Below are 24810 nucleotides of genomic sequence, written 5' to 3' on the forward strand. Positions count from 1 at the left end.
TTTTTTCGGATTTTCGTTTATTTTTGCGTTAGTTATTCAGTAAATGTAATGTAAAGAAAAAAAAAAATTTTTTTCCGAAAAACGAAAAAAAAAAAATAACCCCCCGAATAAAACATAAAAAAAAAAAATTGGAAAAAATTCTTGTTTGGTTTCGTTTTTTGGAAAATTTTTTTTTTTTTTCCTCTTTACCTTACATTTACTGAATAACTAACGCAAAAATGAAAGAAAATAAAAAAAAAAATTAATTTTTTCATTTTGGTAATGATTACACAGATTAAAGAACAAAACTTGTTCCTTTAATTGTTTTGTAAAACTTTGAGCAATCGGACCGGACAAACGGTTCAATGGATGAATCTGAAAATTTCCAGGGTTTTTGGGGGTACATTAAGCTGTAAAATTACCTGGCAACATTATTTTTTTTAACAATATTTGCAGAGTAGCGATGAGTCGACTAAAAAACCAGAAAATGGCCATTTTTTGTGGGTTTTTCAAATGGATATCAAAGATGAAAAAAAATTTTTTTTTTTTTAAATCAAAAATGGAGCTCGTAGGGGATTTATTCGTGTTTATTAAACTGCCCTTTAAATTACTGTGTGACCATTTCTTGCTGAGATATCAATAATCAAAGACAAAAGGATCCTTTTTTATTTGAAGGCTGATATCTCAGCAGCAAATTGTCGTACAAAGAAACAAAAAAAAGCAAATTGTAGCTGAATAAATTTCCTAAACAAGCTATGAATTCTTTTTTTTGAAAAAATTTTTCCCGGCCCCGTAGACCTAAAAAACGAAACCAAAATATTTAGAAAATTTTTGTCCCGATCTTTTTCTTCTGATTTCGCAAAAACCGTGGCTCAAAAAAATAGTTTGCTGAAAGATCTTCAAACTAGAGATTTTAAGCTTCAATTTGCTTTTTTTATTTTTTCGATACGATCATTTTTGACAAAAATACAGCCTTCCAAAAATCACTAAAAAATTTATAAAATTTTCTTGTTCCTTTAATTTTTTGGATAAGTGTATATACACTCATGAAAAAAATTGAAGAATCAAAAAAAAATTCTAAATTTTTAGGCGATTTTCAACAGGCTCTAACTTTGAGAGAAATGGTCGTACAAGAAAAGAAAAAAAAAGAAAATTGTAGCTCCAAGTATCTACTTTTTGGATTAGAACTTTAAAATTTTTTAGCGTCAGCGGTTTTTGAGTAATCTTAGAAAAACCAACGACAAAAAAATTTTCAAATTTTTATAATTTTTTTTTTTTGGTCTCCGGGCGTGGAAAAAATTATTTTTGCTTAACCACTATGAGAATCGGATAGCTTTATTATTCAGCTTCAATTTCTTTTTTTATGGACCTTGATACGTTCACTTCTCGCCGAGATATCGGTCTTCAAATGGAAAAGGATCCTTTTGTCTTTGATTATCGATATCTCAGGAACCAATGATCGCACAGAAAGTTAATGGTGGGTTTTAAAAACTTGAATAAATTCCATTCAATGATTAGCCATTGCTTTTTCGAAAAAAAAATTTTTTCCTATCGTCACATGAATTTAAAAATGCAACAAAAAAAGGGCTTTTTGTGGTTTTTTGGAAAATCAAGCGCTGAAACGAAAATATTGTGGAAATCGATAATGTTAACTGTGCATTTTACAGTTCAATATGTTCACAAAAACCCTGCAGAAAGCCAGATTAATCCAACCAGCCGTTTTTTTTTTTTCACGCGATCAAATTTTTAAAGAAATTAAAGGATCACGTTTTTTGCTCTGAAAAGCTCATAATCTTTAACAAGATGAGAACAAACATTTTTTCGGAGCTTTTTCCACAATTTTATTGCAGACAGTGCTTGAATTTCCAAAAAAGAAAAAACTTTTTTTTCGAAACAAAATTTGCAAAAAAAAAAAATTTTTTTTCAATTTAATGACTGAGAGATCAGTAAAATCACGGAATGCAGCGACGTAAACGTGCTAAAAATTATTGGGTGTTGGTTTTGTAAATTTTCTAAAATTATTCCAAAAAAAAATTTTTTTGAAAAAATTTTTTTTTTGCAAATTTTGTTTCGAAAAAAAAGTTTTTTCTTTTTTGGAAATTCAAGCACTGTCTGCAATAAAATTGTGGAAAAAGCTCCGAAAAAATGTTTGTTCTCATCTTGTTAAAGATTATGAGCTATTCAGAGCAAAAAACGTGATCCTTTAATTTCTTTAAAAATTTGATCGCGTGAAACAAAAAAACGGCTGGTTGGATTAATCTGGCTTTCTGCAGGGTTTTTGTGAACATATTGAACTGTAAAATGCACAGTTAACATTATCGATTTCCACAATATTTTCGTTTCAGCGCTTGATTTTCCAAAAAACCACAAAAAGCCCTTTTTTTGTTGCACTTTTAAATTCATGTGACGATAGGAAAAAATTTTTTTTTCGAAAAAGCAATGGCTAATCATTGAAGGGAATTTATTCAAGTTTTTAAAACCCACCATTAACTTTCTGTGCGATCATTGGTTCCTGAGATATCGATAATCAAAGACAAAAGGATCCTTTTCTATTTGAAGACCGATATCTCGGCGAGAAGTGAACGTATCGAGATCCATAGAAAAAGAAATTGAAGCTGAATAATAAAGCTATCCGATCCTCATAGTGGTTAAGCAAAAATAATTTTTTCCACGCCCGGAGACCAAAAAAAAAAAATTATAAAAATTTGAAAATTTTTTTGTCGTTGGTTTTTCTAAGATTACTCAAAAACCGCTGACGCTAAAAAATTTTAAAGTTCTAATCCAAAAAGTAGATACTTGGAGCTACAATTTTCTTTTTTTTCTTTTCTTGTACGACCATTTCTCTCAAAGTTAGAGCCTGTTGAAAATCGCCTAAAAATTTAGAATTTTTTTTTGATCCTTCAATTTTTTCCATTAGTGTAATATTAAATAAATTCAAAAATTAGAATATAAAGCCCCGTGTCAACTGACCCCCACGACAATTACTCCCATTAATATAATTGTATCCTCAAAATATTAAAATGAAGAGAAACGCAAATAATTAATTTTTTTAATTATACATTTTTTTTTCACGAAAAAATAAAATACTAATAACAATTGTATTAACATATGATATTAATAACAATTATTATTACTAAATATGACTTTTGTGTGTGTGCAATTAAAAAAATATACCCACACATAAAAAAGTGTGAAAAATAGCGTCTTTTTTTTACGAATTTCGTGTGTGTGAAATTAAATCAATGTACCCACACACAAAAGGGTGTGAAACATCGCGCCCTTTTTTCACTAATTTTGTGTGTGCAATTACAAAAATATACCCACACAAAAACGTATGGAAAGTAGCGCCCTTTTTTCATGAATTTTGTGTGCGTGCAATTAAAAGAATATACCCACACATAAAAAATGTCAAAAGTTGCACTAGGTCCCTGAACCCTACCGAGGATTTATTTGCCCCTGGACCCCCTTATTGAGATACTCTTTTTTCATGGAAAAAAAAACAACGAGATTTTTTTCTCCGTTCTTTTTTTTTTTTTAATTGATTCTCGGGATGAATTGTCTTGGTCCCAAAAAGCGTCACACCGTGTGGTGAGAGTTTTAGATTGCGGGTGTTTTGTCAGGGGTGTTTTGGTTTGCGGGTATTTTGTCGTCGGGTATTTTGGCATCGGGTATTTTGTCGTCGGGTATTTTGTCGCGGGTATTTTGTCGTGGGTATTTTGTCTTCGGGTCAAATGTCGTGTCACCCAATCATTCATTCAATTCTCAAGGATATTTTACAAGGATATTTCAATTTCGTCATTCATTCAATTTTCAAGGATATTTCAATTTCTACAACTACAAATTTTAATTCAAGAATCTCAGTAAATTTAAACTCATCCCCTGCGTTAAAATTAAAAAAGTGCAGTGATTTTAATTTACTTCTGTATGTGTGAATTTATGGGCAATTAAAATAATAAATAAAAATTTATTCGTGAAAATCTATAAAATTTTTGTGAAATTAAAACAAGTTTGTGAAATTGAAATTAAGATTTTATTTTCTAGTTACCTGCAATAAAAGGTAATGATTTGTTTATGAACGTGTTTTCTCTTTCCGACAGACAATTAGAATAACAATTTATTTAACTTTAATTGAGTGATGAGTGACTCAAATGACAATATATATTGGCCACAAATAATGTTTCATCATTGATTTTCATTTAATATATTTTAACAATATATTTTGTATCGTTATTTAATGAAGATTAATTTTTCAATTATTTTCATTTAATTGAAATATATTTGATAATATATCTTGTAACTTTACTTAAAGGAAATTAATAATCGAAATATTCATATATTTTTATAAGAATATAAGTTTAAATAATTAATTTTAGTTTGTGAATTTAAAATATATTACAAAATATTATTTTATGAATTTAAATAATAATTTTAATTTGTGAATTGTGAAACAAACTAATTTCAATGTTAATTCAAATATTACTCTAAATAATTAATTTTAATTTATAAATTTAAAATATATTACAAAATATCATTTCATGAATTTGAAGAATAATTTTAATTTGTGAATTATAAAACAATACTATTTTCAATGTTAATTCAAATATTACTCTAAATAATTAATTTTAATTTGTGAATTTAAAATATATGACAAAATATTATTTTATAAATTTAAATAATAATTTTGATTTGTGAATTATAAAACAATACTATTTTCAATAATAATTTAAATATTAATCTAAATAATTAATTTTGAGTGTGAATTTAAAATACGTTACAAAAATATTATTTTGTGCATCTTAATAATAATTTTAATTTGTGAATTATGAAATAACACTATTTTCAATAATCAATTAAATAATAATTTAAATAATGAGGTCTAGTTTGTGAATTTAAACTACATTACAAAATATTATTTTACGAATTTAAATAATCATTTTACGCTTGAATTATGAAATAATAATCAATTGTAGTCTGCGAATTTAAAATACATTACAAAATATTATTTTATGAAGCTAATTTAATTTGTGAAGTATGAAAAATTAATATTTTCAATAGTATTTCAAATATTAATTTAAATAATAAATAATTAATTAGTGAATTCTAAAATATTACGAATCTAAGTAATAATTTTAAGTTGTGAACTATAGAATAATATTATTTTCAATTATAATTCAAATAATAACTTAAATAACAACTTTTGATTAGCGAATTTAAAATATTTTATTTAAGAATTCACAATATTTATACAATAACAAATATTATAAGTTTAAAAATTAATACAAATACGAATTTAAATAATGATTTTGAAGTTAAAACAGTATAATAATTTAAATAATAATATTAATTTGTTAATTTAGAATATTTATATATAATTCGTGAACAAGTTATATTAAATAACTGAAATATAAATTTAAACAGTAATTTCTTATGGATTTAAACAATTTTAAATTTGTTAATTTTCATTAAGTATTGAATAATTAAATGTGTGATTAAATAAAATTTCAAACCACGAATTAAAATCTATTATTGTAAAATTTCACATCCATGTTTCCCCGTGAATCCCCCGAAACAAGTTATTCCAAGAAATCCATAGATTTCTAAAAATCGAAATACAAACACAATAAATTACTTAAAATTTTCACGGGGCCATAACAGACGATGAATATCTTTTAAACGGTGAATTCAATGGACTAATCATAAGAGACCATTTTTGTAGAGCAGTGAATTTCCTATGAAGCCATAAGGTGCGTGTATCATAATAATTTTTTTTGACGAGTTATAAAATTCATAAGAAAAAAGAAATCTGCCTGAAAATAATCAAACTTTAACCTTTGATAACTTTTAAACGGTGAGGTTTACAAAAAAATTGTAGGAAACCTTTTTTGTAGAGAATTCAATTTCCGATGAATCTATTTGGCGAATTTTTTTTTCCAATAATAAGGAAAAAATAAAAAACTGAGAGGAGGAAGACTCTCCTAATAAAATTAAGAGCTCATAGTTAGAGAGAATTTTTTTGAGGTGTCTACCAACCTATTTTTCAGAGTATAAAATGAAAAACAAAATAGTTAATTTTTTTGGCCCACCCTAATATATATACAATATAACGCGTCTTACCATCACGATAGCGCCCGCAATTATCAACGGATCTTAATGAAATTTTATACAATTCTTGATTGGATCATCACCTTGATCAAGTTCGAAGATGAGCCCAATCGGTCAATTAGTTTGGAAGTTATGGGTGTTTGAATTTTTTTTTTATTTTCATGAAAATGAATTTTCTGACTTCATCCTTAAATAACTTTTAAACCGAAAATGATAACCCAATTCTGTAGAAAGTATCCCAAAATTTGGACAATTAGCTTTAATTTTCACTGTAATGCTTGATTTTTTTATAACATCTTTTCTAACAATTTGATGATATCGAAAGTTTCAAAAAAAATAAAACAGAGCCATCCGGCCTTACTAAGAATGGAAAGGTAGATTTCTCATTTAGATACAAAAATTTGGTAAACTTCATAATAAATAAAGTGCTGAATTAAAAATACGTTACGGTAGTGTAAACAATTTTATATGGTATTTCTAATAACTTCGCAATGATATGACATAACCTAAAATTATTTAATAATTAATAAAAAACGATGATTATTATATCAAATAAGATACTTATTTAGAGCTACAACATAAATTTCAAGAAATTGAGGTATGTCATATCATTTCGAAGTTATTAGAAGGGTAAGCTGCAAAAATAAGCTTTTTCTATTTTTTGTGAAATTTTCGAAATCATCAAATTGTTGGACAAGATCTTTAAAAAAACAAGTAATAGAGTGAACATTAATGCTAATCGTGCAAATTTTAAGATACTTTTTACAGAATCGAGTTATCATTTTCGGTTTAAAAGTTATTTACAGATAAAGCCAGAAAATTAATTTCCATGACAATTAAAAAAAAATTTCAAACACCCACAAAATTATTTAATAAATACTAAAAAAATACTGAAAAAACTATGATTATTATATCAAATAAGATACTTATTTAAAGCTACAACATGAATATTTCAAGGAATTGAGGTATGTCATATCATTCCGAAGTTATTAGAAGGGTAAGCTGCAAAAATAAGCTTTTTTTATTTTTTGTGAAATTTTCGAAATCATCAAATTGTTGGACAAGATCTTTTAAAAAACAAGTAATATAGTGAACGATAATGCTAATCGTGCAAATTTTAAGATACTTTTTACAGAATTAAGTTATCATTTTCGGTTTAAAAGTTATTTACAGATTAAGCCAGAAAATTAATTTCCATGACAATTAAAAAAAAATTTCAAACACCCACAAAATTGTTTAATAAATACTAAAAAAATACTGAAAATAACTATGATTATTATATCAAATAAGATACTTATTTAAAGCTACAACATGAATATTTCAAGAAATTGAGGTATGTCATATCATTCCAAAGTTATTAGAAGGGTAAGCTGCAAAAATAAGCTTTTTTTATTTTTTGTGAAATTTTCGATATCATCAAATTGTTAGAAAAGATGCTTTGAAAAATCAAGTATTACAGTGAAAATTAAAGCTAATCATTTAAATTTTGAGATACTTCTTACAGAATTGAGTTATCATTTTCGGTTCAAAAGTTATTTTAGGATAAAGCCCGAAAATTTATTTTTATGAAAATCAGAAAAAATTTCAAACACCCACAACTTCCAAACTAATGGACCGATTGGGTTCCTTCAAACTCGATCAAGGTAATCGTCTAATAAATAAGTGTATAAAATTTTATTAAGATCCGTTGAGAGTTGCGGGCGCTATCGTGATGACAAGGCGCGTTATATTGTATATATATATATACGTCGTAGATGACAGAATAAAATGGGGTTTTCCAATGGGACGGGAAATTCCTATCAGTCGAGACTAGTTTTTACAGTAACAATTAAATAAAATTTAAGCTCTAGTTGTTTACAACTTAAGTAGATTATGTTTATTACGGGAGGCTTAGGCTCGCTGTGACATCTGTTCACCAAACGTAGCCACGGTCACAGGATGAATATAGTAAGACACAGAGGACAAGATAGTAAGATAATAAGATCGTTGTCCTTCTTTAAATATTTCTGACTAAAAGGTTTTTTATGAAGAGTACAGAGTTTTTGGACTAGTTGAGTCGGTCAGTTCTGATTGAGCATTCGTTGTGCGAGTACAAGTTTTCCTGTTGACCGTGGATTCGTTCTCGAGCCTAGTTTACCGTAGTACTTGTATATTATTTAATCATAGTTATTATTAATATTATCGGGGAGTTAATACCGGAGAGTTAGAAATACGTTTAATTGATCTTAATGTTACGGTACAAAGACGACCGTACCAGCTTAGCTCGGAAGAAAGGCAGGTAGTCAGGAACAGAATAGATGAATTGTTAAAAGCAAATGTTATTCGTCCGAGTTGTTCTCCTTTTTCGAGTCCAATATTACTAGTAAAAAAGAAGGATGGTTCGGATCGTCTGTGTGTGGACTATCGTGGACTGAATGATAATACTGTTACCGATAGATTCCCGTTACCTCTTATTGCTGACCAAATTGCCCGACTTAGCGGCGCAATATATTTTACATGTTTAGATATGGCAAGTGGTTTCCATCAAATCCCTGTTCATCCAGAATCTATCGAACGGACCGTGATTGTGACCCCTGATGGTCAGTATGAATATTTAACAATGCCTTTTGGTTTAAAAAATGCGCCATCTGTTTTTCAACGAGCTGTGATGAGAGCTTTCGGAAAACTCGCGAATTCATATGTTATAGTTTACCTCGATGATATTATGATAATTGCATCTACAATAGAAGAAGTATTAGAAAGAATACGAGAAGTGACGAGTATACTTATTGAAGCTGGATTTTCTTTTAATTTTTCAAAATGTTCGTTTCTAAAGACCTCAGTTCATTATCTCGGGTATGAGATTAAAGCCGGCGAAGTCCGACCCAACCCTCGTAAAATCTCAGCGCTAACAGAACTACCTGCACCCCAAAGTGTCACTCAGCTGAGACAATTTATAGGCCTTTCGTCTTACTTCCGTAAATTTATACCTAAGTTCTCTCAAATACTGAAACCTTTACACCAATTAACGTCAGGTAATAAAAAAAAATATTGAATGGACGACTTTACATGAAAATATTCGACAAAAAGTAATATCAGCACTGACAAACGAACTAGTACTTATGATATTTAATCCGAATCTTCCGATAGAATTACACACAGATGCCAGTTCCGATGGTTATGGTGCAATTCTTATGCAAAAATTAAACGGTTCAAATCGAGTTGTCGAATACTATAGTTGTTCAGTCGTGAGCTTAATCATTTTGAAAAGCTTCGTGTACTTTCGCTACGTACGGGAGCAGCCGAACTCGCTACTGACTTGAATGTCAGAATAGTGCCGGGTCACTTGCTATCTGGGCCCGACACATGCAATTTCTTGCTCATGACCGTGCCACGTCGGCATGAGAACCCGCTACCAGCCGGCCAATCAGAGAAATTGGCGGCTAACTACTTCCTGGTGGCGCGCTTTTAAGCCAATGGAAAAATTCGTTACTGCAGCCATGCTGCCACGTCACCACCGAGCAGCCACGAAGGAAGAAGACGACGTCTCTATTTCGAATCTACATCGGGCAGTCTTACTAACCACCACGCGTTTTTAACCGCTTTACTTGTCGCATTCGCTATCGCTTATCTATGTAGTTGCATTCGCTCTTAAGTATTTTTCTTACAGTTATTCGGTGTACATATTGTTAAATAAAGATCTATCCTATTATCTGTAATTTTTGTGTTAATTGTTAGTTATTGAATTAACCACACCTACACCAGAATCCCACAGAGCACTCGCTCATTTTACAATAGTAAAGCAACTAGTACAGCCGAGTCAAAATATCATTCCTACGAGCTAGAGACCCTAGCGGTATTTAATTCTGTTAAATTCTTTCGTCATTATTTACATGGTCGTAAATTTATTGTGATAACTGATTGTAACTCGTTGAAAGCGTCGCGTAGTAAAGTTGAATTGACTCCAAGAGTTCATCGCTGGTGGGCTTTCTTACAAACTTTTGAATTTGATATCGTCTACAGAGAAGGCAAGCGTATGGGTCACGTAGATTTCTTTTCGAGAAATCCTATTCCAGTAAAATCGCGGGAAGAATTTAATAAAGTTACCGAAAAACGCATTAACATCGAAGAAATTTCCGATGATTGGCTTCTCGTAGAACAAAGACGCGATTCTGAGATATCTGAAATAGTAACAAAGTTGGAAAATGACGATTTAGCCGAAGATCTTGCTAAAACCTTTGAATTGCGGGCTGGGGTACTTCATCGAAAAATTCAAAGGCGTGGTAAAACACTCTGTTTACCAATCGTACCACGTGCTTTTAGGTGGTCAGTGATTAGTCACGTACATGAGTCAGTTATGAACTTGGGATGGGAGAAAACTCTTGATAAGGTTTGCGAGTATTATTGGTTTGAGGGAATGACGAAGTATGTTCGTAAATTCGTAGACAACTGTTTTGCTTGCAAACTTTCCAAGTCAAGCTCAGGTAAAACTCAAGTTGAGCTTCATCCCATACCCAAGATCAGCATACCCTGGCATACTGTGCATATAGACATAACAGGTAAACTGAGTGGTAAAAGCGATTCGAAAGAATATGTTATTGTCATGATAGATGCCTTTACTAAATTTGTTTTATTACATCATACTCGAAAAATAGACACGGCAAATACTATCAAAGCTTTAAATCGCGCTGTATCCTTGTTTGGTCCACCTACTCGTGTAATAGAAGATCAAGGTAGATGTTTTACCGGCAAAGAGTTCCAAGATTTTTGTACCTCTCAAAATATTAAATTATACTTAATAGCAACGGGGGCTAGTAGGGCAAATGGTCCGGTTGAACGAGTAATGAGTACTCTTAAAAATATGTTTACTACAGTTGAAACAAACCGGCGCTCATGACAGGCGACAATAGATGAGGTTCAATTAGCGATGAATTGCACTACCAATCGTGTCACCAAAGCTAGTTCACTAGAATTGTTAATTGGTAGAGTAGCGCGACCGTTTGGGTTAATAGTCGATGATAATGAAAAAGAAGTCGATATCTCTGATGTAAGACAAGATGCGATTGAAAATATAGAAGAGAATGCTAAATATGATAAGTCTAGATTTGATAAGAATAAAGCAAAGGTAATTAGATTCAAGTTAGGTGATTTTGTTTTAATGAAAAACGAAGAAAGAAATCAAACTAAGCTTGATCCAAAGTTCAGAGGTCCATTCGTGGTAGTAGAAGTTCTCGATAATGATCGGTATACTTTAAAATCTTTAAGCTGTAATAGAACTTACAAATATAGTCATGAGAACTTAAAAAAAATGCCGGAAAGTCATATTCCTAGCGAGTTGGATGTTTCAGATGGAAGTGTTGATGAAAGAGACTCTGAGGCAGAGTCTTGAGCCACCAGGGGAAAGGTCAAGCACTAATGACAAAAAAAAGATCGCACTACTTGCACCAGGATGTAAGTCGTAACTGCAAACCGGGAGTGGTTTGATCAGGGGGCGATGGGCATCTGGTGAAGTGGCGGGGGTCTGAAGTTTTTGAGAAGTCGCACCATACGTATCATACAGTGGCTGTTGATAGTATGGCGGGGGCTTGGATAAAAGATTGCATAGTTGTGGCTATGGCAATATTGGACAGAAAAGATCGCACTACTTGCACCAGGTTGTAGGTCGTAACTGCAAACCGGGAGTGGTTTGATCAGGGGGCGATGGGCAACTGGTGAGGTGGCGGGGGTCTGGAATTTCTGGAAGTCGCACTACACGTATCATACTGTGGCAGTTGATAGTGTGGCGGGGGCTTGAGAAAGTGTACCTAGTTATGACAACTATGGTAGTATCGGACTGCACGTGGCATGCAGGGGTCATTGAGTGTGAGGATCTATGGTGGACGAAAATACGAACATGGTGAAACGACTGCTCAAGGGAATGATGAAAGATATACTTAAGAGATCGTATAGTAAAATAAAATATAATGTTAATGAAATACTGCTGAAACCTTTTAACATTACTATGGATTTCTGAACTGGACAATGAAAAAAATCTGTAAATTATGTTGCATTGTAAATAGTAGTTAATACAAGGAACTTATATGTGATTCAAAATAAACGTTTTAGATTCACTCGAGGACGCGTGATCGTCAGGATAGCCGTGTCGGAGATGAAAGAATAAAATGGGGTTTTCCAATGGGACGGGAAATTCCTATCAGTCGAGACTAGTTTTTACAGTAACAATTAAATGAAATTTAAGCTCTAGTTGTTTACAACTTAAGTAGATTATGTTTATTACGGGAGGCTTAGGCTCGCTGTGACATCTGTTCACCAGACGTAGCCACGGTCACAGGATAAATATAGTAAGACACAGAGGACAAGATAGTAAGATAATAAGATTGTTGTCCTTTTTTAAATATTTCTGACTAAAAGGTTTTTTATGAAGAGTACAGAGTTTTTGGACTAGTTGAGTCGGTCAGTTCTGATTGAGCATTCGTTGTGCGAGTACAAGTTTTCCTGTTGACCGTGGATTCGTTCTCGAGCCTAGTTTACCGTAGTACTTGTATATTATTTAATCATAGTTTATTATTAATAATATCGGGCAATTGTATACTACGATTAATATCATTTATTATTATTAATTTATTGTTATCATTTTATGTGTAACAAATATTGTGTTAGTTGTAATTCTGTATGTATCAACAATTGTGAGATATTATATTCGTAATACCGTTTGTTTAGTTACTACTATTTGTGAATAATACTTTAATAACAAATTACTGTTCTGTGTAATTATTATTCGTTTATATTTGTAATAAAATGACAGACATAAATAATAAACCCGATGGTCAGGGTGATGCCCATCATATTACTGGTCTTCCGACATATATATTAGGGTGATCCAAAAAATAACAAATTTTTTTTTTTTCTCGCAAACAGGTTCAAAAGTTTCATATACATAAAAAAAGACGCCTGTGAAAATTAGAGCTCTTAATATTAACAATAAGAGGTTCCTCATCGCACTTTTCTATTTTCCATAAGAATAACATGGTAAAAAATTTTTTTACGTCTTCTGATTTTTATAAGTAGCTCACGATGCGTCATAGGAATAATTGGCAGGCATATTGTTGTAGGAAATTGAATGTTCTACAAAAAAATATTCTTATTATTTTTTGAGGAATCTATTTGTTCAAAAGTTATTTGAGGTTGAAGTCGAATTCATATTAAATTTTGAGATTTTCTACTTTTCCGGCGAAACTATCAGACCTATTACAAAATATAATTGGACCTTTTTTGTAGACAATTTTATTCCCTAGAAGTTATTTCGAATAAAGTTTTTTCGAATTCCGCATTGTTTTCTAGTTCTTTTAAGTTTAATGCCAAGCTCCTAAAAAAAAAAGTCTTCTGATCGATTTTAAGAGCTTGACATTAAAATTAAAATAACTAAAAGACAATGCTGAATTCGAAAAAACTGTATATAATATATATATATATATATATATATATATATTAGGGTGGTCGTTAAAAATTAAATTTTCTCAGGCGCCCCATAAAAAGCTTCTCTTAAGTGAAAAAATACGGAGGGAATTTGGTTTTTTCGGTTTAAGTAAAAAGAACACGTGCCTCAGGACGATCAAAGTTCATTTTTCGATATAATCGCGGTTTTTTGTAAATATCTCATGAAATATGCAGATTAAAGGAAAAAGTCATAACAACAATTTTGTAGGAAATTAAAATTTTGACAAAAAAGGTCATGTTCATGTTTTGTATAAAACGTGTATTTATAAAGATATTTTAAAAAAACTTTTCTAGATCTGATGAATTGAGCGTTTTAAGGATTACAAATTTCGAAAATAACATTTTTCTAAGTATTGTAACATGAGGAAAATTCGACATCGACCCGTGGTTTAAAAATTATTTGAAATAATAAATCATTACCCGGTGAGCAACTTTTGGTGACATCTATGACGAAAAATTCCGACTTTGACCGAGCAAACGATCCAACGCATGGATTGAAACAAGAGATCCGGGACGGACGCCGAACTGAACGGCCACGTTTATTTTTTTATTTGAACAATTCGACTCTGAACAATTCTCGATTTCGACGTATGAACGATTTGAATTACGACATGTAAGATCAATCCGAGTCTGATCAACGAACAATAATTCGCGACAATTAATTACGACCGACAATAACCGAGTTCGTGAACAAGTGAACAAGCCGAAGCCTCGGCCCGAAACTGAACAAAGTGTACAACCGATTTGTTAATAAACGAGTGAAGTGCAGTAATAATTAATTAATAAAATAATTAATTTCGCGTAATAACTGTGTGATCGTGAAATTGAACGCGTTACCGAAATAAAATATTATTTTATATTTTATTTTATTTCGTTCGAGCAATTCTGAGAATTATGGATTATCCGTGTCTCATTCGCAACAGTAGTCTTGTCACCTCACCGTGTAAGAATACTCTGACGTCACTCGTCAAGTATTTCTTTAATACTTCCGCTGTATGTGTGTCTCCGGACAATAAAATTATTTTATTTTAATTTTGTCAACCGACTGTGTTTTTTTTTTTTGAGCAATGAACTGATTTGTTTTCCGATCAAGTACGAGAACTTTTGTTTTGTTTATATCGAGTCAAGCCGACCACGGCAATTTATTATTTTGTTGTTACCGATTATTTTTGTGATACCGATCAATTATTTTGTGTTTAATATACGACTAATTATTTTGTGTTAATTCTGATCAATTATTTATCGTAATCTTAAGTGCCTGACCTTTCCCCGATCCGCCACCCTGAGTCGACATTTTTGATAATTGTTTATTTGGTGATTATAAAATCACCTGGCGCCCAACTTAAGTATTTTTGAACAAGGTAGCCAAAAACAGTAAGTGTATTCGGACTTCACTCCGGTAGATCCCCGGTGGTGAAAAACCCGTTACAGTATATAGAAACTGTAACAAGTATTAATGATTGATATGTTACGAGTTACGAAGTTGTCTATATTTAAGAAAAAACGTCATTTTTAACATTCGTTATCCTTAAAATGCCCAATTGATAAGATCTAGAAAAGTTTTTTAAAAATATCTTCATAAATACACATTTAATAAAAAAAATGAACATGACATTTTTTGTCAAGAATTCAATTTCCTACAAAATTGTTTTCATGACTTTTTCCTTTAATCTGCATATTTCATGAGATATTTACAAAAAACCGCGATTGTATCGAGAAATGAACTTTGATCGTCCTGAGGCACGTGTTCTTTTTACTTAAAACGAAAAAACCAAATACCCCCCGTATTTTTTCACTAAAAAGAAGCTTTTTATGGGGCGCCTGAGAAAATTTAATTTTTAACGACCACCCTAATATATATATATATATAAATATATATATTATAACCCAAAAATTATACGCTAATCTTTGCGCTACAACTTCGTTCTCTGTCCTTAGCCTCTAGTCTCAATACCAATAGGGTGCCAGGTAATTTTTATCACTGGAATCACCAAACCAGTAAATTACGGAAATTTTGATAACTTTTGATCTGTGGAATTATCATCAAAACCACGCAGAAGTAAAATTCAAAACTAAAACTAAAATGTTCAGAACTTAATAGCAAAACAAGACAGAGACTGGAGCACTAAAAACAGAGTTACGGTATGCCGTGGTGTCGCTCAGTGTGTAGGTTTATGGAGAGACGGAGTGGTCCGGGTTAAATCATCCCAAACTCGTGTAAATTATTAAATGATTTGCAATTTTTATTTAACAATAAAACAAAACAAATACTAGGACATAATACAAATAATCTTACTCTCTATAACAAAATACTGAATCCGAAAAATACAACGATCCGGTAAATCCGAATGACAACTTGGCATCTAAATGATGCGCGTCAAAACCTTATAACTAAATTAATTAAAAATAATTAATTAAAAATAAATTAAGTAACTGGAGCCAGCCGATACTCAAATAGTACTCGGTGAACGAGAACCATAATCCAAATTCATTACTCTAAATATTTCCTTTAGCAAAATCGTACGACTAACGTACCTGGATCTCATTTTGACGTTAATTAGGCAAAAATTACCTTACTGACTAACATATTCTCTATAATTATTTTATAAAAATAATATTAACAATAGATCGCGAACATGACTCTAAACTGTAACTACTTTCTCATAATTTTCACAGATCTTACATCTTTTCTTTAACTAAAACCGTAGCATAATACCTCAAGATTCTAACTCAAACTCGATTAATTATTTATAATAATTATCTCATACCTGATTACTGATGAATCAAATATCAAGTAACGTCTCACACTGTTTAAAGCAATACTTCTGTAACGATAACTCCAACCTGTAGCTTTCTGAAGCATCACTCCTGAATACGTCTGCTCGCTTCGAGCGACCAGAGTCGAATCCCCTACTGTACTCCCCAAGCTAAAAACATCATCGCCATTTATACCGGCTCTCTATACTTAACTCCATAACTCAAACTCGATATTGAGTATGGATATCCCAATGTGTGCGCTCTCCTGGACTTGGCTTCGGTGAGATCGCAGACTAAAATTCTTAAATTTAAGTGACCAACGGTTACCCTCAGCAGCACACTGGTCAAAGCTGTCCACTGAGGCCTACCAACAAAACCCAAAACTCCAAAAATTGACCAGAAATAGCGGCTTCCACAGCGATAGTGGTCACTATACCATCGCTGAGTCCTGCCAATCATAAAGACAAAAACTGATCTCATATTCCTAAGCCATAGTCCTTATTTTGGAGCGCTAGCATTTCAGCTAGACCTCTACACTCCACCTGGAAGTCTCATAGGGTCAGGCAAGCATCCTGACATCAGATACAACCGGGTGGCAATTACCTGAGCCCCATTCCACGGTTGCTCCGACTTTTCCACATACTCAATAAATCGAAAACTGTAAATTCCAAAACTCAAACTTTATCTTTTACCGTACTCTAATCTCAACCCATATCCCATAATAAATTTCTCATATAAATTTTCTGTAGCCAAACGTTACTCCATATTTTATCCTTAAAGTATAACTCGATCACCAAAAAAAACTATATAAAAATTGTAATTTACTGTAGCTAAATTCTAAATCTTGAGTTACCATGCTCGGTTATGCCCCAAAATCAGTTGGTGCTTGTGACGTCAACTCAATCCAAGCCTCGTCCAAAAAAATAACGTCACAATATATATATATATATATACATACATACATAGATAAGCTTTTGAGTGGATGGTATTTTTTGACTCTACTAGGTCAAATAAGATATATGGTGGCAAAATTCTTTGATAATTCGATCATGATACCCATTGCAATAGACCGATTTCTAAAGAATTCTACCTAAAAAGCTTATTTTTGCAGCTTAGTCTTCAAATAACTTCTCAATGATAAGGCATAACTCATTTTCTTAAAAATTCATGTTTAAGCTTACGAAATAAGTATTTATTACACTTTTGTAGCTTTATTGTATTTACATAGAAAATCTACCTTTTCATTTCGGGAAAGGCAGGATGGCTCTTTTTCTCTGATTTTAACCAGCAGCCATCAGAGTTCACGGGTTGAACCCTGGCTTAGGCTGGCCTCTACAAAGTTTTTATTTTACCTTGACCGAGCAGCGGGTGTGGGTTCTTGCATAGCAATAACCCGCACTTATTTAAACAGGGCAACGTATGTGAAAAATTATCAACTTACCTTACGGCTTATAAATTATAATTATTTCTTAAGGAAGTCGTGAATTATTAGTTGTAATTCAATTAATAATTCTTTTACTTAATTATTTAAGAATCTTATCAGTAGAATAGGATATAAACAGAATAAAGGTGAAATAGATGTCGCAAACGGATCAACAGTAAGCATGATAGTTCATTGCCAATTAAAACAATATTTAATTACTCACAATTGAAGTTGTATGCAGAAAACAATAAAAAAGGTTGTCCTGTGGTATGCTTGGTGTTGTGCAACTACGACTGCGTGGCGCAACGTAGTTTTAGCTCACTGAATTTATTAACTCAAGTATAATATTGTCGCGAGTATATCACCAGTTATGTATAATGATAATTAAATAAAACTAGACTTTACTTATAACAAATAATAAATATGAAATACAATTATAATGCAAGTGAATTGCTATTAATGTTCAATTGTATGCAAGTTAATTGCTCGAGTTATAATGAATGTAAGCCAATTGCCCGAATTATAAAGAATCGCAAGTAAATTGCTAGTATGGTACAATAGTAAATCAACTAAACGTCTTAATACTACACGGAGAGAAATAAAGCTCAATATAAACGAAAAAATACTGTCTGATTTTCGATTTCTACTAGATCTGTTTAGAAAATCATAAATTATGATAATTTTTATGAAAAATTAGTAGAAAGTAATAGTTACGCAAAAAAAATTATAGAGAAGCATAATGATTTTAGAAGTCTTTGATTTTTAATAACCAACAAATATAAAATATGTTATGCTATGAAAGTAATATCAAAATAAATCTTGTAATATTATAAATTGAGAGTAAAGTTCTGATAAACATTTGCTATTAATCGAAATGTATATAAAAATTATTATGTGTTATATATTATAGTTTTGTAATCCCTGATTAAAAAAATTGATTAAAAATAATTTCACACGTTAAATGTCCATAAGAGACAGGATTAGAAATGATTTGAAGGATTAAAAAGTATTTAAAATGATTAAAAAACAAATCATTTTAAATACTTTTTAATCATTTTTTTTAATCAGGGATTATGGATTTGTAAATTTTTTACAATTTTGTATCAGCATAATAATATTTATTTCAAACAGTATTAAATTCGAAATAAATTCGTCACATTTTAAACTCCTGTGTAAAATTTTTCTACGAAAAAATGGTTCTTTTGTTTTATATTATATAAATTTTATAATTTTTAATCACACAAAAATTAATAAGAACTAAAAATAATAATTGCCACAATAGAATAACAAAATTTACATATTTTGTCATGATATTTATATATACTTCAATTTTTGTTATTATTAACTGGGTATAAATTCTCGAACATTGATTTAATTAAAAATTCTAAAGCTAGCATATTAAAAATTCTTAAAATTTTTAAAGTTTTAGGTTGGTCAGTTGATAAGTTACATTATGTGATCAGTAGAAATTCTACTTTATCAGTAATGCAAAATTTCTCGTGCCAGCATAATAAAATTTGTGAAATTGAAACTGATATTTACTCAGTTGAGGAACAACACTTCTAGAAAATCATTAAAGTTTAAAAAATTAATAACAGTCTTTACACTCCCCCCCCCTCTTTAGCAGACCTGAGTTACCGTAAATTCACGGTATTTTTACCGTAAATCTACCGTAGAATACCGTAAAATTCGAGTAGATTTACCGTAAATTACAATAAATCCACCGTAAATTGCGGTAAATCCACCATAATTTACGGTAAATTGGTACTTTACGGTGGATTACCGTAAATTACGGCGGGTATACCGTAAATTTAACGTCGAATACGATAAATCTACCGTAAAAAAATTCGGGTGGATTACCGAATTACCGTAATTTACGGTGGATTACCGTATTTCCGTATTTTACGGTAAAACCACCGTAAATTACGGTTAATCCACCGTAATTTACGGTAAATCGGTATTTTTCGGTGGGTTACCGTAATTTACGGTGGGTTTACCGTAATTTACCGTAATTTGGGTCCGTTAGGTCCATTTAATAAAATTTCATTGAAATACAGCTATTTATAATTTCTTGACAATAATTTTTGTTTGTCTTTGACTAATTTTTACAACGGTGTTTAAACAAAATAATCTTTCGTTCTGGTTTTGGATGAATGTTCGGATTTATTGGGTTATTTTTCTGATTAGTACACCGCAGGAATTCATTCAAGAAGCATCTATTTTATTTAGCAAGTATCAATTATTCAGTTGAGTTTTTTGGGGTTGTGTGATTGTGAAAATCTTTATTTTTATTGATTTGAATGTTATTATGCTTATGAGATTTGTTCGCATAATTATTTTCATGTTTGATAATAAATTACACACTTACGAATAAGAATACATTATATTTGTTTTTGTTTTAATAAAATAAAAAACTATTTGATGTATCATTGTCTGCAATAAATGTAAACCGCATGGATTTGAATTTGATGGAAAATTAGATGTATTTTTATTTATTTTATGTCATCCTTCTAAATGTTTATTAAGTTAGATGAGTAGTTATAAGACTTTTTGTAAAATTTATGATATTAATATTATAATTTTAACGAGACTTTTCTTTGCTATGTAAATTCAATAGTGTACGAATCGTGAAATTAATTTTTAAAATATATTGTCAACTAATTACCAATACCAATGCTGCTAAAAAAATAGAAAATTAATATAAAATAAAAAATACAGTGTTTTGTGTTGATATTCTCATATGTTTCTATCAATTTCATTCAATATTTATACTATACGTTTTTGGGATATACTGTAACGGGTTTTTCACCACCGGGGATCTACCGGAGTGAAGTCCGAATACACTTACGAGTTTTGGCAACTTCGTTCAAAATTTATAGTTGAGCGCCAGGTGATTTTACTATCACCAAATAAACAATTCTCGAAATCGGCTCAGGGTGGCGGATCGGGGAAAGGTCAGGCACTTAAGATTACGATAAATAATTGGTCAGAATTAAACAAAAATAATTAATCGTATATTGAGCACAGAATAATCAATTGATCGGTATCACAAATAAACTTATCGGTTACAAAACAATATAAATGCCGTTGTCGGCTTGACTCGATATAAACAAAATTATCAAAAAAATCGTAGTTTATCGAAAACACAATTAGTTCATTGCTCGGAGAAAAAAAAACAAAAAACTCGCTTCATGAAATTGAAATAAAATACGTTTATTGTCCGGAGACACACATACAGCGGAAGTATTAACGAAATACTTGACGAGTGACGTCAGAGTATTCTTACATGGCGAGGTGACAAGACTGCTGTTGCGAATGAGACACAGATAATCTGTGATTCTCAGAATTGCTCGATTGAAATAAAATAAAATATAAAATAATATTTTATTTCGGTAACACGCTAAATGGAACGATCATATAATTTTTACGCGTAATTAATTATTTAATTAATTATTATTACGTACGCACTGCACATTTATTAACAGATCGGTTACACACTTTGTTCAGTTTCACGCCGATGCTTCGGCTTGTTCACTTGTTCACGAGCTCGGTTATTGTTGGTCGAAATTAATTGTCGCGAATTATTGTTCGTTGCTCAAATCCGGATTGACCTTACATGTCGTAATTCAAATTGTTCAAACGTCGGAATCAAATATTGTTCATTTGGTCGGGTCGAATCGTTCAAAAAAAAAAAAAAAAAAAAAGTAGCCGTTCCGTTTGGCGTATCTCCTGGATCTTCTGTGACAATCAATGCGTCGAGTCGATTGCTTGGTCAAAGTCGGAATCTTTGCTCATAGGTGTCACTTGAATTGGCTCACCGGATAACTATTTATTTTATTCAAATAATATTGAACCACGGGTCGATGTTGAATTTCTTCATGTTACAATACATATAAGACTATTAAAGATAATTGATAGTAACATATGAGAATATCAACACAAAACACTGTATTTTTTATTGTATATTAATTTTTTATTTTTTCTAGCAGCAATGGTATTGGTAATTAGTTTACAATATATTTCATAAATTAATTTCACGAATCGTGTAATATTGAATTTACAAAGTAAAGAAAAGTCTCGTTAAATATATTATGGTAGTATCATAAATTTTACAAAGAGTCTATATAAATTTTTTAGATTAGTAATATAATTTTTATAAAAGTTAATTTAAGGAGTAAAAGAACAAAAATGAAAATTATTATTTTTTTTAATAAATTTTTAAATAATTTTGATCGTATAAGTAAAATAATTAATACAATTTTTATTATCCTAGTGGTACATTTTGTTATCATAAGACGGTGAATATTGCATCCTAGCGACACAATTTTTGTCGTGTCAGTTATTATAACTATAAAATACTTAATAATTTTTATTGTGCTCAATACGAAATGTATTATGTTCAAGAAAGAAATTTTCGTCGGCCGAATCGAAATTTTATTATGCTTCAATACAATTAGTAGCAACACGTATAATATAAAATATTGGAATATCATACGGTTTCAAGTTTAGTCGGCTAGCATAATAAAAATTTATGGATTGTCACATAAAATTTCATGGAATTTTCACCTTCATTTTTCTCCGTGCAATTGATCCAGGATCAAAGGTGATTGACCGATAATTTTGGGCGTAGGACTAGCCTTGGAACTCTGTCCCCATTTCACCCTTACGGACATATGTCGACGTTAAAATTAGTCATGTCACCACGGTACTCTGACTTATGTAGTATCAGACGGCAACGCAACGGGGAAAGTGGGAACCGCAAAGCTGAGTACAATGAAGCAGTTCACACTTTCTCAACATATTTTGCCTTAAAGTCCGAATGACCGGATCAAGTCAGTAAGTTCGCGTAGAGCTCTTAGCTCTCCTACATCTTGTGATCGACTAACTTGATTCTCTAACTCGTTGATTAGATACATTCATCACAATGTTAATGTTGCATCTCAGGTTTATGAGAGAATTTTCGTGGCCCGGGTCTCATGCATCGTCATCTGTTTAGACTATCCTCGAGCCACGGTGATTCTCTTATCGCAAGTAATTTCCATTACATTGTTGGCTGTGAAAAGAAATAATTTCTCCAACAAAGTAACGATTTATCTATTTATTTATCGTTCGAAAAGGTGTCGATCTGTTTATTCGTCCATCGTAGCAATTAAATAATCCGAAAAATAAATTCTCAAAATTTTTCTATAAATATAATTAAAGCCAAAGAATACCACTTAAAGTGTTTCATATTTAGGCGATTTTTTTTTTCTGTCCTACCTGAAAAATTAACAATTTATAGTACAAAAATAATATTTCCGCTTGAAAAAAAATTTTAAGTCAATTAGGGGCTTAGCGCATCGAAAAGTTCGATTTCCTATTTAAAAAACATAGGAAAAAAAATTTTATTTAGTTTGGAATTTTTTACCTCGGTAATAGCTTACTGTACGAATAAGCCCAGCATACATTTTTGTTGGGAATTTAATGCTCTACAAAAAAAGTCTCATATCATTTTTTGATAAATCTATCTGTTCAAAAGTTATTGGACCTCGAAGTCAAGTTTAGAGTAAATTAAGTAAGTCAAGTCAAGAGTAAATTTCGAGATCTTTTTACTTTTCCGACGAAACTATCGGACATCATAAAATGCCATGGGATCTTTTTTGTAGACAATTTTATTTACTACAAATTATTTCTGATAAATTTTTTTTAAATTCTGCATTGTTTTCTAGTTATTTCCATTTTAATGCCAAGCTCCTAAAAAAATAGTGTTCTGATCGATTTTTAGAGCTTGGCATTAAAATCGAAATAACTAGAAAACGATGCAGAATTGAAAAAAAATTTATCAGAAATAATTTGTAGAAAATAAAATTGTCTACAAAAAAGATCCCATGGCATTTTATGATGTCCGATAGTTTCGCCGGAAAAATAAAAAGATCTCGAAATTTACTCTAACTTGACTTCGAGGTCCAATAACTTTTGAACAGATGGATTTATCAAAAAATGATAAAAGACTTTTTTTGTAGAGCGTTAAATTCCCTACAAAAATGTATGCTGGGCTTATTCGTACAATAAGCCATTGCCGAGGTAAAAAATTCCAAACAAAAAAAAATTTTTTTCCCCATGTTATTTAAATAAGAAATCGAAATTTCCAATGCGCTAAGCTCCTAATTGACTTGGAATTTTTTTTCTACCATAAATTGTTAATTTTTCAGGTATGGCAGAAAAAAAAAATATCGCCTAAATATGGAACACCCTAATACCACTTCAAACTATCGTTATTTCATGTGAACTTGAAAATGAAAAAAAAAGTCGAAAAAACATTGCCACCTTACTCTATGCATTCCATTATTGTTTGAATTTCAGAAATCGTATATGATTTACTACAAGCTGCAATGGCTACAACTGATGATAAAAATCAATATATTGATGATGGATTGGATGGATTCCTCGCATTCGGATTTCGTCCAGGTTCGGAAGTAAAACAACCGTATAGACTTTGTCTTCCAGAAAAGTTACCAGCTGAATTTACAATTGTTGCAACGTTTAGACCAATGTCTTCTCGCACGAGCTATCTTTTTGCTGTACTTAATCCGTTCGATACAATTGTCCAGTTGGGTCTCCGTATCTCTGTGAGTTAATTTTTTTTTCTGTTCTCATTTCTCTTCCTGTAACTTTACTTTCAGCTTTAATTTATATTGTGTTTTAAAATATTACATCTACCACTTATCCGTAAATATAAAATCAGTAAAAGGTATTAGTCAAAAAATAAGATCATTATCTGATACAAAAAAATAGGGTTAAATATATTTGACTGAATCTGATATAAGAAATCTGCAAAACTATCGAGCCCTTTGATCGCAAAAAATGGCGATTCGTATTAATCCTCGAGAATTCGAGAAATTAAACATAATCATTAGAAATCGATTCATAAAGTCTTGTTCACGATTCTGCGTAATAAATACAATGTCTTAAAACAAGATTTAATAGAAATGGTCAAGGTGGAAAGTCATGTGAACTTTGAATTGAACCGGCAGGATAATATATGAAATATCTGGAAAAAAATCTCAGAAATAGTACTTTGTCAAAATTATTGA

At 31.0% G+C, this 24810-nt stretch overlaps 1 protein-coding gene and 1 long non-coding RNA gene across 6 annotated transcripts in view; one reads left to right on the forward strand and one right to left on the reverse strand.

The window, feature by feature from the left end:
• Window positions 1-18020, reverse strand: part of LOC130664107 (uncharacterized) — a 71403-nt gene extending 53383 nt beyond the window's left edge. The window contains exon 1 of the long non-coding RNA XR_008989305.1: window positions 17961-18020. This is a non-coding gene — a long non-coding RNA (uncharacterized LOC130664107). The remainder of the gene's footprint in view (window positions 1-17960) is intronic.
• The window catches only part of LOC130664099 (collagen alpha-1(XVIII) chain-like), an 826723-nt gene that overhangs the window by 221375 nt on the left and 580538 nt on the right, over window positions 1-24810 (forward strand). For all 5 annotated transcript variants that reach the window (XM_057463858.1, XM_057463861.1, XM_057463863.1 and 2 more), the window contains one exon: window positions 24080-24345. In XM_057463858.1, coding sequence (XP_057319841.1) covers window positions 24080-24345 — 266 coding nt within the window. The remainder of the gene's footprint in view (window positions 1-24079; window positions 24346-24810) is intronic.

Source organism: Microplitis mediator, chromosome 2 (genome assembly GCF_029852145.1).
Source record: "Microplitis mediator isolate UGA2020A chromosome 2, iyMicMedi2.1, whole genome shotgun sequence".
In the NCBI taxonomy this organism is placed as follows: Eukaryota; Metazoa; Arthropoda; class Insecta; order Hymenoptera; family Braconidae; genus Microplitis; species Microplitis mediator.